The sequence below is a fragment of the Oncorhynchus mykiss genome, chromosome 28 (assembly GCF_057628025.1).
Source record: "Oncorhynchus mykiss isolate SJ-2025 chromosome 28, ASM5762802v1, whole genome shotgun sequence".
NCBI lineage: Eukaryota > Metazoa > Chordata > Actinopteri > Salmoniformes > Salmonidae > Oncorhynchus > Oncorhynchus mykiss.
In genome coordinates this window covers 19,815,717-19,834,071 of record NC_143049.1, presented here as the reverse complement: position 1 = coordinate 19,834,071, position 18,355 = coordinate 19,815,717, and the positions used below count along the sequence as shown (strand labels likewise).

The following is an 18,355-nucleotide window of genomic DNA, read 5'->3' as shown; positions in this document are numbered from 1 at the left end:
ACTCATGACTCACTGATTCAACTGTTGTCACCAATTACCCATCCGTGTTACAAATTGTAGAGAAGTCATTAGTAATTACTCAACATTTTCACTATCTACTTCTCAGTTTTACTGATTTAAGTTACTACTTATAGATCTTTGACTGGCAAACAGTCAAACAAAGCAGTTTGATATTACTGGATGCACTCAGTAATGATCCAACCGTTAAACTCTTCATACATTCAGGCTTTTTTTTTCTCCAGTTGTAAGCTTTTCAGTTACAAAAAAAAATATTTTATAAAAGATGGAAAACGTGTACAGAACCCAGATCTCCCGTGTAGATCTAACTGGTGGAGAGGAATGCCGAGTGAACTCCGTCAGTCACAGAAGGCCCTCCGGAGGCTCCCTCCTGGTCAGTGGGGGGAAACAGAAAAACAGAAGCGTTAAGTTCTCAGTGGGCTCACGGCAGGCTGACACTTACGGTGTCTGTCCAGATACCACCATGGCGTGTAACCATAGACTTGCTTCACTCGACCGTGACACAGGTTAAGTGGGGAGGTCACTGTGTTGGCCAAACACAATCGACAGTCCTAATGTGGGGGTTAATTGGTTGTTTGGTGACTTGTTCTCCCTTCTCATCCCCTCCCATAGACGGATGTGATGCACCAGAATGTATTTGATTATATACATGTGGAGGAGCGGCAGGAGTTCAGAAGACAGCTCCACTGGGCCATGAACCCCGGGTCCCAGGGGGCATCCCTGGACCAGCACTCGGCCACAGTAACTGGTGTGTAGATAATTACCTCTGTCACTCTGTGGAACCGATAAACACTGCAGGAAAGCCCCTCATCTTCACATGCAACTTGTCATTTAGATTAGTTTCCATGTATTACCATTTTGAAGAGGGACACAAAGGTTAGTACATTAGTTATTGTATACAAGACACAGACAGAAAGAAAGGATACTGTATTTAATTTGTACTCTGTAATACTATCCTAAAACCACTCACAGTAATATTGGTGGTTAGAAGACCAAAACAAATATAATGGATTGTATTTGTTACATAGGTTGTACTAACAGAAATGTTGTGGCTGTCCTGTAGATGATGACTTTGTGATGAGCAGTCTCTTTAACGCCCTGGAGCCTGACGGTGTTCCTCTAGAGCTCACCTCTTTCCTGACTCGCTGTTTCATCGCCCGGGTCCGCTGCTTATTGGACAGCACCTCAGGCTTTCTGGTGAGTATCACGGCTCACACAAGTATCTGACAATATCAACTCTTACAATCGTCATTTACCACTGTGCTCAACACAGTATAAAGTCAGTTCTGTTTTGTGGGAGATATCTTGAATGTGTCAGTGCTTTATAGTAACACTAACCTTGCCTCGACACCCAAAGAGCAGGTGCACTACATAACTGAATATAACATCATTTACCATTGTACTCAACACAGTATGAAGTCGGTTCTGTTTTGTGGGAGTTATATTCAGTTATGTATGTGCACCTGCTCTTTGGGTGTCGAGGCAAGGTTACTGTTACTGTAAAGCACCGACACATTCAAGATATCTGTTCATGTAAAAAGTTTTTTATAGATAACTTTGATTGATTGATTGATGGATGTTTTGGCAGAGCATGCAGTTCCAGGGCAGCTTGAAGTTCCTGCAGGGCCAGAAGAAGAAGACAGAGTCCGGGGCACTGCTGCCCCCCCAGCTGGCCCTGTTCTGTGTGGCCGTTCCCCTCATGATACCCTCCATCACAGAGCTGAAGATGAAGAACATGACGGCCAGGAGCAAGAACAAGGGCCCCGTCATCACCACACTGGATAAGCACAGGTAAGTACTGTGGGAGTGGTGTGCATGGGGAGAGCTGAGCAGTGAGAACTCTTCCTCAAATAATGTGTGTCTATATCAGGGTTTCCCAAACTCGGTCCTCGGGACCCCAACGGGTGCACCTTTTGGTTTTTGCCCTAGCACTACACAGCCGATTCAATTAATCAACTAATCATCAAGCATTGATCATTTGAATCAGCTGTGTAGTGTTAGGGCGAAACCCAAAACGTGCACCCCTTAGGGTACCAAGGACTAAGTTTGGGAAACGCTGGTCTATATAATGTTTTAACTAAACTTGATAAAGGAGCCAGGCATGGACATCATTTTGTTTACTATCAATTTACAATTCACACCATCAATTTCAGAATCAAATCACTGGGTATGCTGAATTTGGTCAAATTAGTACTTCATACTGTACACAACTAGCAGATTATATAATGCATATATGACCATTTATACATTTTGTCACGGTTCCCAGTGACAAGAGACATTGTTCCTCCAGAGGCTCATATGACAGCAGTGACTTACTGTTTCTGAATTGGTCCAGCAGCACTACCAGAGAACCCTGCCACTACACCCCATGGACACCCCTCTCCAAAGACGGCACCAGGTACAAGAACGATAGCTACTACACCCAGGAGGAGCCCCTGAACTTCTGCCTATCCTCCATGAGTGGTGGGCCCAAACCTCAGAGCATGGATCATCCATGGGACATCCGCACAGGGTCCGCCATGCGAAAGGGCCCCAGCGGGACCTACACACCAGGCAGACAAAGCAAGTACAATCACCTGGGGAAGACTAGATCCTACAGGATATCTCCAGGATATCACGCTAACAGACAGGAAGCATCTCAGAACAAGCTGTACGGAGGCCTCCACAGCCCTGAGGTGGAGAGCTACTGCGAAGATGGCATGAAGACAGACAACAGGTACATGGGCGGCCATCTTGACTGTTACAATGGCATGGTGTTGCCTGAGACGGCCATAAAAACAGAGCAGGACTCTGACTCAGAAAACGGTTGCAATATCTACGGCATGCCCCAAAATAGAGCCTGGGTGGGGAACGAAAAGCGCTACATGGGCTACTCAGAAGAACCACAGGTGAAGTCAGAAGCTGACTACTGTGAACAATACACCACCTGCCAAAAGAACAAGACCAACATGAGCCCAATGCTCAATGGACACCATAAATACTTATATACAGCGGGGAACAGGGCTCAGAAGGATCATAGGATACCACACTCAGACTCTCTGTGTAGCAGTCAGGGAGAAAACTGTATGGACATCAGTGTATATGGCTACATGGAGCAAGACAACAAACTGAACTACGAGTTCAGGAATCACCTGGTCCACGCTATAAAGAGGGAACCCATGGACTCACCTCCATGGTCTGACAGTGGCCATGACATTAGCCAAATACCCATGCAGAGAAATATGATTCCCAACTCATCAATGAATGCTATTGTATACAAACCAAACCCATATATCTACATGCAATGAGCTCAAGGGACAATCTTAAAAACCATCTGGACTCCACCTTGCTTCTTTATTGTATTGATTCTTAAAATAGCAGGGTGGGTTTATACTCAACTCAGGTAATCAACAGTGTTACAAAGCAGAAAGATATGGAAGCAATGGAGAGATGTTTTTATATGACATGAATATGACATGCAGAACCTACTGCAATTCACATGAGTTCTACATTTGTTTTTTTTAACACATTTCATAACTTAACGTTTTTAAACCAAGCCATGTCACCCGTCATGTCAAATTAACTGTATTTCTATTCAATGCATTTTACAGCAAATGGAACAGAAAATACATGCATTGATTAATTAAATTGGGGGCTCCTGAGTTGCGCAGCGGTCTATGGCACTGCATTGCAGTTCTAGAGGCATCACTACAGACCCTGGTTCGATCCCGGGCTGTATCACAACCGGCTGTGATTGAGAGTTCCATAGGGCGGCGCACAATTGGCACAGCGTCGTCCGGGTTAGGGGAGGGTTTGGCCGGGGTAGGCTGTCATTGTAAATAAGAATTTGTTCTTAACTGACTTGCCTAGTTAAACAAAGGATTATAAATAAAAAATGTAATGTAGTTTATTTTTGATTGATTATTCAGATGAACATAAAAATCCTACTAATTTCTTTGCATTGATTTATAATGTGATTGATGCTTCAATGTCCATTGAGTCATTAACCTTTATGAATGAGATACTGTATCTTCATTGTTTTTATTCATGACAGGTTGAATTAATGTATTATTTTAACAGTGAGTTTGTCATTTTTGTCTTATAAAACAGTGTTACAAATGTAAATTAAACAAAGCTTCACCTAACAGCCATTTACAAACATTAATGTCTAAGATGGTCTCTGAGCATAATAATGTAAAAATGTATTACACAGAAATACTGTTCATTTAAGTTTCTGGTCCAATGTAACATTATCTGTCAATGTTTGTAAAATTGTAGTACATTCGAAAGAAATGTTAGAAACTGTATAACTCTGTTTTATGAAGTCAAGTTGTTATTATATTTTGAAAAGGAAAAAATATTTGAAACTATGACATGTCCCATTATGTATTCCATAGCTGCATGCAGCAGTCTCTACGGCATTCTTTTATGCCGTTAGTTTTTTTTAAAGAAAGCTTTCCGAGCTCTTTCGCTTGCATTTGTCTTTATTTAAAACTATTATGCAAATGTAAATAATGTAATTCCAGACTTTTTTTTTAACAACTGTTGGTAATGCTTTTTATTGTGTATTTATTGTAAGTACTTTACACTGAACAGGAGAAAAACAAAATGTTTATCGTAATATATTGAACCACTAAATAAATGGAACAACCTGCGTGTTGCACTGTAGGCACATTTTACAGAAAGGATTACAGGCATACAAGTTTCAGATATCAATTGAATTCAATAGGCATCTAACATGTTTTGTTATTTAGCACAATAAAATCATAAAACAAGTGCAGATTATTATCTTATTTATTTGAACACTGAAAATATTAATAAAATGCTGGATACAGATCTCCATACAAAAAGAAAGCTATGATATTTATGAGGATTTATTTTTCTAATAAACACTACATTTAGCGCTCAGTACAGTTGGGGAATTAAAACCAAATTGTTACGTTCCTACACATTTTAGCCAAAGACGTTACAGTATGAAGATAGGCTAAAACTGCTTCTCCAATAGAAATCCCTGATCACGCGATGTCATGGCTATGCGGATGACGTCATAACGCTCGTCTCGCCCAAACTGCGCATATGCAGACCGTAAAATCAAAGCCACTCCTTCGATATAAAGTTGTTTTAGACGAAAATGAAAATGTATCAGTTTCTCACTCTGACGAGCTTGTAGTTATAACAAGTTCAACTACCTAAGACATTGTCTCGAATCTATATTGGGCATTCATATTTTGAAAAAATTAACAACTAAGGAAGAATTGTTCACTTATCTCATTGACTTCTTATACCCCAAACCCCGACCAGGTCTGTTTCCCAACGTTCCCGGAAGTCTTGCGATGTTATGCCTCTGGGTTTAGAAACTGTGTTGCAGCTAATGACTTCTGTTTATAGAAATCAACGGTAACATAAAATACAGTTGTGAGAAATTGCATACTCTTTCAAAAGTCGCGCACACATGATGCTCTCAAGCGCGCTGTGTCAGCTGCTACTGGGGCGGCGCACGAGAAAGGTCAACCAGGAACTGAACCACGAGAAGCAGTGTTGGAATTGAAATTAGATCATTTGAACGACAGTTTACCTATTCAAACGTATTATTAGAGTTGGTAAGATATTGGATTTGTTCATTTTACATTTCAAATGAGTGTTGTACACGGGCTAGCGTTGTGTTTACTGTTAGTGCTGTATGTGCGTCCTTCCTCTCGCCAACCTAGTCTGCTAGCTGTCTAGCTTACCAATAACATGGGCTGCTTTCTAGTAAGTCAATATGGGAGAGACTGTAAACACATAGATGACGCTTAAACCGTCTAGCAAAAACCTAAAATTGACTCTAACCAAATGTTTATAGCTTATGAAATAAATTAAAGATCTGTTTGGGCGTCAGGCTTGTCCTTTTAAGGTTAGTCTTTTCCAGTCAATATAGCTAGCTACTGTACTCCAGTAAAATGCATTTGAGAGACATTTGAGTTTGCTTGCCAGATAGTAGTAGTAGTAGTAGTAGTAGTAGTAGTAGTAGTAGTAGTAGTAGCAAGCTAGCTAACGTTATGCCAGCAAGTAGCATTAGCCAAGGCAGCTAAACGTTAACGCTACCCAATGCAATGGGCACTCAACTCACACAGGCACTGTCAGTATTAATGGTTTAATAACGCAATCGACCTGACATAGTGCCTTGCAACATTTTCGTCGTAATCACAACGTGTATCGTTCAGTTTCGTGAGCATCTTGATCTTTGACAGACCCAGCTTGGCGTTGTTGTCATGGAGGAGACGAACAGGGAGGCTGTCGCTACCGCGGTGCAGAGGGTGGCTGGGATGCTGCAGCGCTCGGACCAGTTGGACAAAGTAGAGCAGTACCGCCGGCGAGAGGCTCGCAAGAAAGCTTCAGTAGAAGCCCGACTGAAGGTAGAAAATGAAGACGCTAAGAAGACATGAGATACACTCTGTACATCCCTATTGTTCATAGACATTTAGTCTGCATGAGAGCTGTAACGTTATATATATATATATATATATATATATATATATGGCTCAGGCCTGAAACACCTTACCTGGTCTCTTTCCCTCTCCCCAGGCTGCCATCCAGTCCCAGTTGGACGGGGTCCGCACAGGGCTCAGTCAGCTCCATAATGCCCTGCGGGATGTCAAGGACATACAGAACTCCCTGGCAGACGTCAGTAAGGACTGGAGGCAGAGTATTAACACGATTGAGAACCTCAAAGATGTGAAAGACGCCGTTGTCCAGCACAGTCAGCTTGCCTCAGCTGTCGAGAATTTAAAGAATATCTTCTCAGGTACACTGCACAACTACTACATGTGCCTCAAAGAAAAACTGTTATTGTTGTCTGTCTTTGCATTTGTGTACATAGAATGTACTGTTACAAAGTATTAATGCATTAATATACTGCAGGTACATAATTATTGGCACCGTGATAAAGATGAGCAAAAAATACTGTATAAAATAAAGAATAAAAATTCTGAGCTATATTGTATGCTAAAAACAAAAGGAACATTTTATTATTTTATACTAATATAATTGCTTATAGAAAGAACATTTGTTTAACAAGTAAATAAAAAACTATCTCAAAGATGGAGGCCAAATTTATTGGAAGCCCTGTTTTCAATACTCTAGCATCCTCCCATTGAACACATTGGGAGGACCATTCTTCCATAGAGAGTCTTTCCAGATCCTTGATATCCTTTGTCTGCTCTTATGGACTGCCCTCTTCAATTCAAACCACAGGTTTTCAATGGGTTTCAAGTTCTGAGACTGAGATGGCCATTTCTTTGTGGATTTTGATTAGTGCTCGGGGTTATTGTCTTGCTGGAAGATCCAGTTGTGGCCAAGTGTCAGCCTCCTAGCAGAGGCAACCAGGTTTGGTACTTGGTAAAGTTCATGATGGCGTTGACCCCAGGACCAGTGGAAGCAAAATAGCCCAATAACAAAGAAGCTGCACCACCATAATTTACCGTAGGTATGAGGTATGTTACTGCATATGCTTCTGTTTTTCAAGGCCAAACCCTTTCCATCTGACCATAGCACCAGATTCAATCCAAGTGCCAATGCTGTTTTACAAACTCTAGGCAGTGCTATGGTCAGATGACATGAAAATAGAGCTATTTTGCCCTGCACACAATTGGTGGGTTTGGCGTAGAAAAGTACCTCATACCTACAGTTAACATTTGGTGGTGCATCATTAACTATAAAATGTACCATGACATTTTAGCCCAAAACCTGGTTACCTCTGCCAGAAGGCTGACACTTGGCCGCAAGTAGATCTTTCAGCAAGACAACCCCAGGCACGCATCAAAATCCACAAAGAAATGGTTAATTTGTCACAAAATCTGTCTCCGGACTTGAACCACTCCAATCTCATAAAATATTTTAGAAAAAGGCTGTGTCGTCATCTTCACGGAGGGAGGGTGCTGGAGTACTGAAAACGGAAGCCAATCATTTTGACCCCTATCTTTTTAGATGTTTTTAATTATTTGTTAAACTTAATCTCCTTCTCCGAGCATTAGCACATTCTTTAGAGGATGCAATATAGCAGTACTTGTATAATTTTTTTTATACAGTATTTTTTGCTCATCTTCATCAAGGGTGCCAATAATTATCTACCTTGTTGTATACCATTCCCCTTCTGTGCAGTGCCTGAGATAGTGGCAGACACCCAGGTGCTGATTGAGCAGGCTGAGCTGCTGGAGGCCCACCGTAAACTGATGGATCTGGAATGCTCGCGGGACGACCTCATGTATGAGCAGTACCGAATGGACAGCAAAAACACTCACGACATGAACCTGATCCGCAACTACTTTGGCGCGGTGCAGGGCCTGTCTGACGACCTGGCCAAGCAGCTGTGGATGGTGCTGCAGCGCGCCATGGGCACGGTGCGCCGCGACCCCACCATGCTGGTTTCCGTGGTGCGCATCATTGAGCGTGAGGAGAAGATTGACCGGCGCATGCTGGACCGCAAGAAGCAGATGGGCTTTATCCCCCCAAGTCGGCCCAAGAGCTGGAAAGAGAAGATGTTTGAGGTGCTGGAGGGCACGGTCACCACACGCATCGAGGGCAGCCAGTCGGTGACGCGAGAGGCAGACAAGATGTGGATGGTGAGGCTCTTGGAGATCACCAGGAAGTACGTGCTGGACGACCTGATTGTGGTGAAGAACCTGATGGTGCAGTGCTTCCCGCCACACTACAACACCTTTGACAGGTTTTTAAAGCTGTACCACAACGCCGTGTCCATGCGGGTGCAGGAGCTGGCTGCAGAAGACCTGGAGGCCAACGAGATCGTGTCCCTCCTCACCTGGGTCCTCAACACATACAAAAGGTATCCTTTCTCATCCCGTATTCACAAAAGAGGCTCAAAGTAGGAGGGCTGATATAGGATCAGTTTTGTCTTTTAGATAATATTGAATATGATTAGGCTATGGATATGGAGGACCTGAGCCTAGATCGTCTCTCCTACTTTGAGACACTTTTTGAATACAGGTCAGGCTCTGATCTGCTCTCTCTGTGGCTCATGTAGCATCAGTGATAACTGGGCACCAGTCCAATCATAGCTCAGTGGAATATGCAGGATTTGAATTACCCTGCAAGCAGTTATTGACAAGGTATGACAGAAATCCTTGCTTTGGTGTGTAGTTTCCCTGACACTATTTCCAAATACTAACGTTTTAGCATTTGTGGCACAAATCCCATACAAGTCATGATACCAATATATTAATCTTTTAGTGACTTTGCTGAGCTTCGCATTTAATATTAGATATTTTCAGATGAATAATGCTAATATCGGTACCATGACTTAAATGGGATTTGTGCCTCAAATGCTAAAACATTAGCATTTGGAAACATTTCCTGGGAAATAAAACCAAAGCATGGATGGCTGTCATGCCTTGTCCATAGACTGCTTACAAGGTTTGGAGACCAATGTAATTTGGGTGAACTATCCCTTTAACCTCTCCCCATTTGTGTGTGGAGTGTTTCTCAAAATCATTAAATTGATGTAGGAAGAACATTGGCACGGAAATACTTTTGTACTCTCCATATATGGGAAGGACTTGTAAGCTCTGCAAAGAGTAATTAACTCAATATTTAAAGCTAAACAGTCCCTTGGCACAAGAGGGAGGGCATAGCATGCGATCTAATCAAAATTGCTGTGGATAATCCAATGAATGCACATACTACTGCACATTGCGTGCACCGACAGGATTGAACGGAGAAAGATGAATTCAAAACATAAAGAACTAGCCTTATATCCAATTCTGACACAAACATCAGCCAACAGCTACCATGGAAACCACAACCACTGATTGGATGAGGCTGTAGAATTATAGATCACTTATATTCACAATGATTTTCTGAGTGTGTGTGTGTTTACGTGTGACTGCTTGTGAGAAGCCTATGTTTATTGGTATCTGTGTGTATAATATGGATTCAAGTATTGTCGTGTGTGCAGGTGCGCAAGCATGCCATGGTGTGTCTCTGTAGCTGTCTGTTACATTCAAATACATGAAATATATGAATTCCCACAGACAGTATAGTACAGGTTGGGCTGTGTTGCCATGTTCTCACACCCTACTGTGTTTATGTGTTCCAGTGTGGAGATGATGGGTCACCCAGATCTGGTGACAGAGTATGACATCCACCTGATGGATCCTCTGCTACCTCAGAAGGTGGTGGATGAGCTTCTCAGCAAATACGTCCAGACCTTCACTGTGAGTCCAGCCAACACACACTCTGTGATAGCAGCGACATACTCTATGGTGGCTCTTGTCAGATATACAACTCTCTCTCTTTGCGTCAGTACACAAAGATGAAGCCGCCACTAATGAAATGTTTCATGAATTATTAAAGACAGGTAACATGGCTCTGGCTGACTATCTCTCGCACCCTTCCACAGTCTAACATCACTGGCTGGCTTCGCAAGGCTCTGGAGACAGACAAGAAGGACTGGTTTAAAGAGACAGAACCAGAGGCGGATCAAGATGGATACTACCAGACCACCCTCCCTGCCATCGTCTTCCAAGTATAACCAGTCACCAGCCTGGCATCAGCCAGAATCTCTTTAACCCACTGGACTAAGTGTACTAGTTGCTACTACAGTAGCGTTACTATACTAGACAATGTGTATGTGATACAATTAGGATCTGAGAATTACAGTGAGTCACTAGTGTGTACTGTAAGTCTATTGGATGGGGGACCATCATCTGACATGTTTGTTTTTCTCTCATCAGATGTTTGAGCAGAATCTCCAAGTGGCAGCCCAGATCGACGAGACCTTCAAAGAGGAGGTCCTGAAGCTCTGTTTAAAACAAATGAATTCATTCCTCATCAGGTAACATGGATTTCATAATGTTGTGTTAATAATTGTGTAGTGATTAGCCGTTTACATTGATGGCAGTAAAGGTGTGTTACAGAATATGGGGCGGCAGGGTAGCCTAGTGGTTAGAGCGTTTGACTCGTCACCGAAAGTTTGCAAGTTCAAATCCCCGAGCTGACAAGGTACAAATCTGTCGTTCTGCCCCTGAACAGGCAGTTAACCCACTGTTCCTAGGCCGTCATTGAAAATAAGAATTTGTTCTTAACTGACTTGCCTAGTTAAATAAAGGTAATAAAAAAAATATGTATATGACATCTCTCAATTGTCTTCTATTGCTGTTCAGATACAGGGAAGAGGCGATCGCCTACAAGGAGGACCACTTGAGAGACCGGCAGCTCCCTCAGTGCTACGTCCAATACATGATCGCCATTATAAACAACTGTCATACATTCAAGTGATTCCCATTTGACAATTCCCTGTAAATATGAATGTCTTCTCTAACCTAATGCTGCTAATGTATATCTAACCGTACCTCTGCTCCTAGGGAGTCTATTAACAGTCTAAAGAAGAAATACTTAAAATGTACGGAGCCCACCCAGAATGATGCTGCCATCGAGAGGACCCTGAACGATGTGGCCAAAGATGGATGCCAGTTTCTACTGGATGAAGTTTTCCTGGATTTGGAGGTTAGGACGAAGTGTTTGGACATATTTTAAGCTCATTCGTTACTGTTCTAGTGTAATATTTGACAGAATGTTGCCATGAACACGGTTCTGTTGTATTTGATTGGTGATTTTTCTCTCCACAGCATCATCTCAGTGAGTTGCTGACCCGGAAGTGGTTGACGGGGACCCATGCAGTGGACACCATCTGCGTGACCGTCGAGGATTACTTCAACGACTTCGCCAAGATCAAGAAGCCTTTCAATACGGTACATGGAGAAATCAATCAATTGATATAATCATATCAAATGAAAGGCTTGGACAATTGATTGATCTGGAGAACTCCATACATTTTGTACAAATTGATAGTGGTCATCCTGTGTGTGTGACTGGGTATGTTGTGATGTGTTTAGGAGATGACCAGCGAGGCTCATCGCAGGGTGGTGGTGGAGTATATCAAGGCAGTGATGCAGAAACGGATCACCTTCAAGAACGCAGATGAGAGGAGGGAGGGAGCGGACAGGATGATTAAAGAGGCTGAGCAGTTCAAGTTCCTCTTCAGGAAACTCACTGCTGTGAGTGTTTATTTCCTGTTACAGGAGTGTTCTCTTTTCCAAGGAGATGCTCAGTAGAAACTACATGCATCTTGATCTAGTCTTTCAGCAAATAGTTAGTCACGATTCATTATTCATTTTTGATGTAAGGAAGACTGCTTTTCTCTGATGAGTCCATACACTGATACTGTTGCTGATTCTTAGTTTGTTTCTTCTGTCTCTGTTCTGCTCCAGGGTGAGGAGACTGATCGGCTGTGCGACGCCATCGCTGCTATAGCTGAGGTGTTTAAACTCACAGACCCCACCCTGCTGTACCTGGAGGTCTCCACGCTGGTGTCCAAATACCCTGACATCAGGTCAGATCATACGCCACTTAACACATAGGCTACACAGAGAATGAATGTTAGTGGGGTATCATGGTTTTCAATAGAATAACCTTGGCTGTAGGAGAAGTTACTTCAGATGTACTATATAAGACACTACATAACCAAAAGTATACAGTGCCTTGCGAAAGTATTCGGCCCCCTTGAACTTTGAGACCTTTTCCCACATTTCAGGCTTCAAGATATAAAACTGTATTTTTTTGTGAAGAATCAACAACAAGTGGGACACAATCATGAAGTGGAACGACATTTATTGGATATTTCAAACTTTTTTAACAAATCAAAAACTGAAAAATTGGGCGTGCAAAATTATTTAGCCCCCTTAAGTTAATACTTTGTAGCGCCACCTTTTGCTGCGATTACAGCTGTAAGTCGTTTGGGGTATGTCTCTATCAGTTTTGCACATCGAGAGACTGAATTTTTTTCCCATTCCTCCTTGCAAAACAGCTCGAGCTCAGTGAGGTTGGATGGAGAGCATTTGTGAACAGCAGTTTTCAGTTCTTTCCACAGATTCTCGATTGGATTCAGGTCTGGACTTTGACTTGGCCATTCTAACACCTGGATATGTTTATTTTTGAACCATTCCATTGTAGATTTCGCTTTATGTTTTGGATCATTGTCTTGTTGGAAGACAAATCTCCGTCCCAGTCTCAGGTCTTTTGCAGACTCCATCAGGTTTTCTTCCAGAATGGTCCTGTATTTGGCTCCATCCATCTTCCCATCAATTTTAACCATCTTCCCTGTCCCTGCTGAAGAAAAGCAGGCCCAAACCATGATGCTGCCACCACCATGTTTGACAGTGGGGATGGTGTGTTCAGCTGTGTTGCTTTTACGCCAAACATAACGTTTTGCATTGTTGCCAAAAAGTTCAATTTTGGTTTAATCTGACCAGAGCACCTTCTTCCACGTGTTTGGTGTGTCTCCCAGGTGGCTTGTGGCAAACTTTAAACAACACTTTTTATGGATATCTTTAAGAAATGGCTTTCTTCTTGCCACTCTTCCATAAAGGCCAGATTTGTGCAATATACGACTGATTGTTGTCCTATGGACAGAGTCTCCCACCTCAGCTGTAGATCTCTGCAGTTCATCCAGAGTGATCATGGGCCTCTTGGCTGCATCTCTGATCAGTCTTCTCCTTGTATGAGCTGAAAGTTTAGAGGGACGGCCAGGTCTTGGTAGATTTGCAGTGGTCTGATACTCCTCCCAGTTCAATATTATCGCTTGCACAGTGCTCCTTGGGATGTTTAAAGCTTGGGAAATCTTTTTGTATCCAAATCCGGCTTTAAACTTCTTCACAACAGTATCTCGGACCTGCCTGGTGTGTTCCTTGTTCTTCATGATGCTCTCTGCGCTTTTAACGGACCTCTGAGACTATCACAGTGCAGGTGCATTTATACGGAGACTTGATTACACACAGGTGGATTGTATTTATCATCATTAGTCATTTAGGTCAACATTGGATCATTCAGAGATCCTCACTGAACTTCTGGAGAGAGTTTGCTGCACTGAAAGTAAAGGGGCTGAATAATTTTGCACGCCCAATTTTTCAGTTTTTGATTTGTTAAAAAAGTTTGAAATATCCAATAAATGTCGTTCCACTTCATGATTGTGTCCCACTTGTTGTTGATTCTTCACAAAAAAATACAGTTTTATATCTTGAAGCCTGAAATGTGGCAAAAGGTTGAATACTTTCGCAAGGCACTGTATGTGGACACCTGCTCGTTAAACATCTCATTCCAAAATCATGGGCAATAATATGGAGTTGGTGCCCCCTTTGCTGTTATAACAGCCTCTCCACTCTTCTGGGAAGGCTTTCCACTTGATGTTGGAAGATTTCTGTGGGGACTTGCTTCCATTCAGCCACAAGAGCATTAGTGTGGTCGGGCTCTGATGTTGGGTGATTAGGCCTGGCTCGCAGTCGGCGTTCCAATTCATCCCAAAGGTGTTCAATGGGGTGGAGGTCAGGGCTCTGTGCAGTACAGTCAAGTTCTTCCACACTGATCTCAACAAACCATTTCTGTGTGGACCTTGCTTTGTGCACGGGGGTATTGTCATGCTGAAACAGGAACGGGCCTTCCCCAAACTGTTGCCACAAAGATGAAAGCACAGAATCATCTAGAATGTCATTGTATGCTGTAGCGTTTAGGATTTCCTTTTACTGGAACTAAGGGGCCTAACCCGAACCATGAAAAATAGCCCTAGACCATATTCCTCCTCCACCAAACTTGACAGTTGGCACTGCATTGGGGCAGGTAGCTTCTCCTGGCATCCGCCAAACCCAGATTAGTCCGTCGGACAACCAGATGGAGAAGCATGATTCAACACTCCAGAGAACGCGTTTCCATGGCTCCAGAGTCCAATGGCAGCGAGTTTTACACCACTCCAGCTAACGCTTGGCATCACGCATGGTGATCTTAGGCTTGTGTGAGGCTGCTTGACCATAGAAACCTATTTCATGAAGCTCCCGACGAACAGTTCTTGTGCTGACATTGCTTCCAGAGGCAGTTTGGAACTCTGTAGTGAGTGTTGCAACCGAGGACTGATGATTTTTATGCTCATACAGCACTTGGCGGTCCCATTCTGTGTGGCTTACCACTTCACGGCTAAGACGTTGTTGCTCCTACACATTTGCACTTCACAATAACAGCACTTACAGTTGACCAGGGCATCTCTAGCAGGGCAGAAATTTGACAAACAGACTTGTTGGAAAGGTGGCATCCTATGACAGTTCCATGTTGGAAGTCACTGAGCTCTTCAGTAAGGCCATTCTACTGCCAATGTTTGTCTATAGAGATTGCATGGCTGTGTGCTCTATTTTATACACCTGTCAGCAACAGGTGTGGCTGAAATAGCCTAATCCACTAATTTGAAGGGGTGTCCACATACTTGTGTATATATAGTGTATGTGCTATCTACTCAAATGTATTATGTGATGTCCATTGATTTTACCATTGTAGGCTTAAATGATTGTCCTTCAGTAAAAAGGTGTCTGTCCTCTGTCCCCATAGGGAAGAGCACATCGTGGCCTTACTAGCGGTGAGAGGGGACGCTAGCCGAGAAATGAAGCAGATGATCATTGAGACGCTGAACCAGAACAAGCCTTCCTATGCCGGCAACACCCAGCCCATCTTCAAGGACATCACGATCCCCACCGTGACCATGACCTCCATGTCCTCCTCTATGGCCGCCACTGCCAACAAACTGCTGAAATAAATAACTAGATTCTGGAGAGAGATGGAGACACCTGGGTCCTATTCATTAATGCATTATTCATTAATGCACAAGGTTCAATTGTTCATTATTGCAGGGTTTCCCAAACTCGGTCCTGGGAAACTCTGCCTTATTGGACACGTTTGGATAGTCCCTCCCTGTTTTAGTGCCTAGTGATTACGACCCCGGCACAAAAAAAACACACTTCAAAAAATCATGATTTTTCTTTTCTTTTGCACTTTTGAAACCTATTCCACAGACCTCCGATGAAAGGCTTGGACTGTAGTCCTTGAGGATCTGTAAGCGTATGATACTTGATGAATGAACCATCAAACACTACCAAGTGGTTTTGTTACTGAAATAAGACCTTGCTCACACCACCCACCCTCCTTGCTTGCCTTATACAATTAACAGTTTGAAATTGTTTCTTAAACTTTTTCAGTGTGTGATGCTGAATGTCTGTCAGAAAATCTATTAAAGAAATCCTTTCCCCTGTCCGTCTGTTTTTCTAATTTACTCTACTGTCAGGGAGAGGTGTTGACACTCTGAAACATGCCAAACTACTGAGTGTACCCTGAGCGTACCCACACTCGCATGGAATCATTTCATTGGTTGGCTCATTTGAGGGTTGCTGAGGAAGTTGACAATAATTTGCAGAAGCTGTCTGCTTACTGCATCCTTCCTCAACAATACCATCAAGATCGCTCTCCATTCTCTCCCTCTGTCTGTGTGACTCCACTGCAGCATGCTGCCTTTTGACTTAAAGCAATGGGTACTATGCTCTCCTACTGCTCTGTGTAATACCTCTAAATGTTTAATCTGGCTGCACGCTATTTGTTATGTGACTAGTCGAGCAGCGGAAGGGGTAGGAAGGCACAAACAGCCAGAGGGGACAGTTATCACCCTGGGTAGGGTAGCACAGCCTAGTGGAAGGAGAGGCAGAGGGGGAACCACTGATGCACAGTGACAGTTGCAGGGGAGGTGTGGGGCCAGCATTCCCATGGTGAAAGCAATCCCTTTTCCAGGACGTTGCGTGACCATTCATAATTGTTATGGGTCATTTTACCATTGGCTCTCTGCGACCTTAAACACCCACTCCAAACTGTGATTTGTGTCCGTTTTGAAACAGGGTAGTCCTGTGATATTGATATTTAATTTCAATTTGTGTACTTTCATCAAAGCTATGAAATGAGGTATGATGGGGGTACTAAACATGTCTTTCCAAGTTTTCCATATGCTTCAGTGTGGTCCAATGAGAGGGCTGCATTTGCCGTGCTGCGACTGAAAACAAGGCCATGCAGGACTATAGCGGACTAGAGCACGCAAGCCTGTGCTCTTGCATGGCACACACACGTCAGCAGCTCAAAACCCTGGATTACACACACACGCCATGGGGCGGGGCCTAGGCATTGGACTCAAATGAGACTTCTGGCAGCTCCATCACAGAATTATCAGTCACTCAACAACTGATCCTCCACTCCTGGTCTTACACACAGCTCTAATGGCTGGCTACTAAAAACTTGCTTTGACTGGAGTATTCCAAGAAAACCTAGTGCTAACAGTGACATACTGTCTGTGTTCAACCTGATTTCAGTGACCACTAAAATGTACAGTGTTGTCACACAACAGAATGCCACAGATGTCTCAGGTGTTGAGTGAGTGTGCAATTGGCTTGCTGACTGCAGGTATGTCCACCAGAGCTGTTGCCAGACGATTAAATGTTAATTTCATAAACTGCCTCCAACTTATTTTTAGTGAATTTGGCAGTACGTGGAAACGGCCTCACAACCGCAGACCACGTGTACCCATGCCACCCCAGGACCTCCACATTTGTCTGAGACCAGCCACCTGGACAGCTGATGAAACTGTGTGTTTGCACAACCGAAGAATTTCTGCCCAAACGTCAAAAACCGTCTCAGGGAAGCTCATCTGTGTGCTCGTTGTCCTCACCAGGGTCTTTATCGGACTGCAGTTTGGCGTTGTAACCAACTTGTCGGCAAATGCTCACTTTCAATGGCCACTGGCATGCTGGAGAAGTGTGCTCTTCACAGATGAATCCTGGTTTCAGCTGTACTGGGCAGATGGAATGCGTGGGAATGCTCTGGATCGACATGTACGACAGCGTGTTCCAGTTCCCGCCAACATCTAGCAACTTTGCACAGCCATTGGAGAGTTGGACAACATTCCATAGGCCACAATGAACAGCCTGATCAACTCTATGCGAAGGAGATGTGTCGAGCTTTGAGGCAAATAGTGGTCACATTTCAATTGACAGATTTTATTTTAAGCTATAGCATGCTTCCTCTGTGACTTGAGTTAATCTACCCTCAATAAAAATATAAACGCAACGTCAACAATGCATTACATTTTCAATGGGTGGCAGGTTGATTCCGTTTTCTGATATCTTATTGTTGCAAATGAAGTGAAAGAGGTAATAGGCCTAGATTTAGAGGTCTCTGGCATACACATTTTACTATGCTTCATAAACCTGCACAGCACACTGAATATATAAGATTGTGGATAACAATTTACTTGACACCCAGCGTCATAGCATTATGAACACATAACAGTTGACATAACCTGTCATAATATGGTCATAACACTGTCAGGACAAGTATATTTAGACTTAACATGTATTACACTATTTTATGGCTGTTATGACACCTACATAAGAATGTCAAAACCCACAAAACCTACCACACAAGGCAAAACATTCCATTACACCATAAACAAACT

The 18,355-nt window shown here is 43.1% G+C and overlaps 1 protein-coding gene across 2 annotated transcripts; it reads left to right on the top strand.

Annotated features, from left to right (window-relative positions):
• The first annotated feature begins 5,062 nt into the window (after positions 1–5,062).
• Positions 5,063–16,116, top strand: LOC110508676 (exocyst complex component 3). 2 transcript variants are annotated; one of them, XM_021589386.3, is made up of 13 exons: positions 5,063–5,597; positions 6,228–6,392; positions 6,562–6,781; positions 8,137–8,818; positions 10,088–10,205; positions 10,391–10,516; positions 10,725–10,825; positions 11,154–11,264; positions 11,355–11,496; positions 11,619–11,741; positions 11,886–12,047; positions 12,261–12,382; positions 15,418–16,116. In XM_021589386.3, the coding sequence occupies exons 2-13, from the start codon at positions 6,249–6,251 to the stop codon at positions 15,620–15,622; spliced, it is 2,256 nt and encodes a 751-aa protein (XP_021445061.1). In that variant the 5' UTR covers positions 5,063–5,597; positions 6,228–6,248; the 3' UTR covers positions 15,623–16,116. The 2 variants fall into 2 exon arrangements, 1 of the variants encoding a protein (XP_021445061.1); XR_016492876.1 differs by having other exon boundaries at positions 5,271–5,597; positions 10,391–10,574.
• The last annotated feature ends 2,239 nt before the right edge of the window (positions 16,117–18,355 follow it).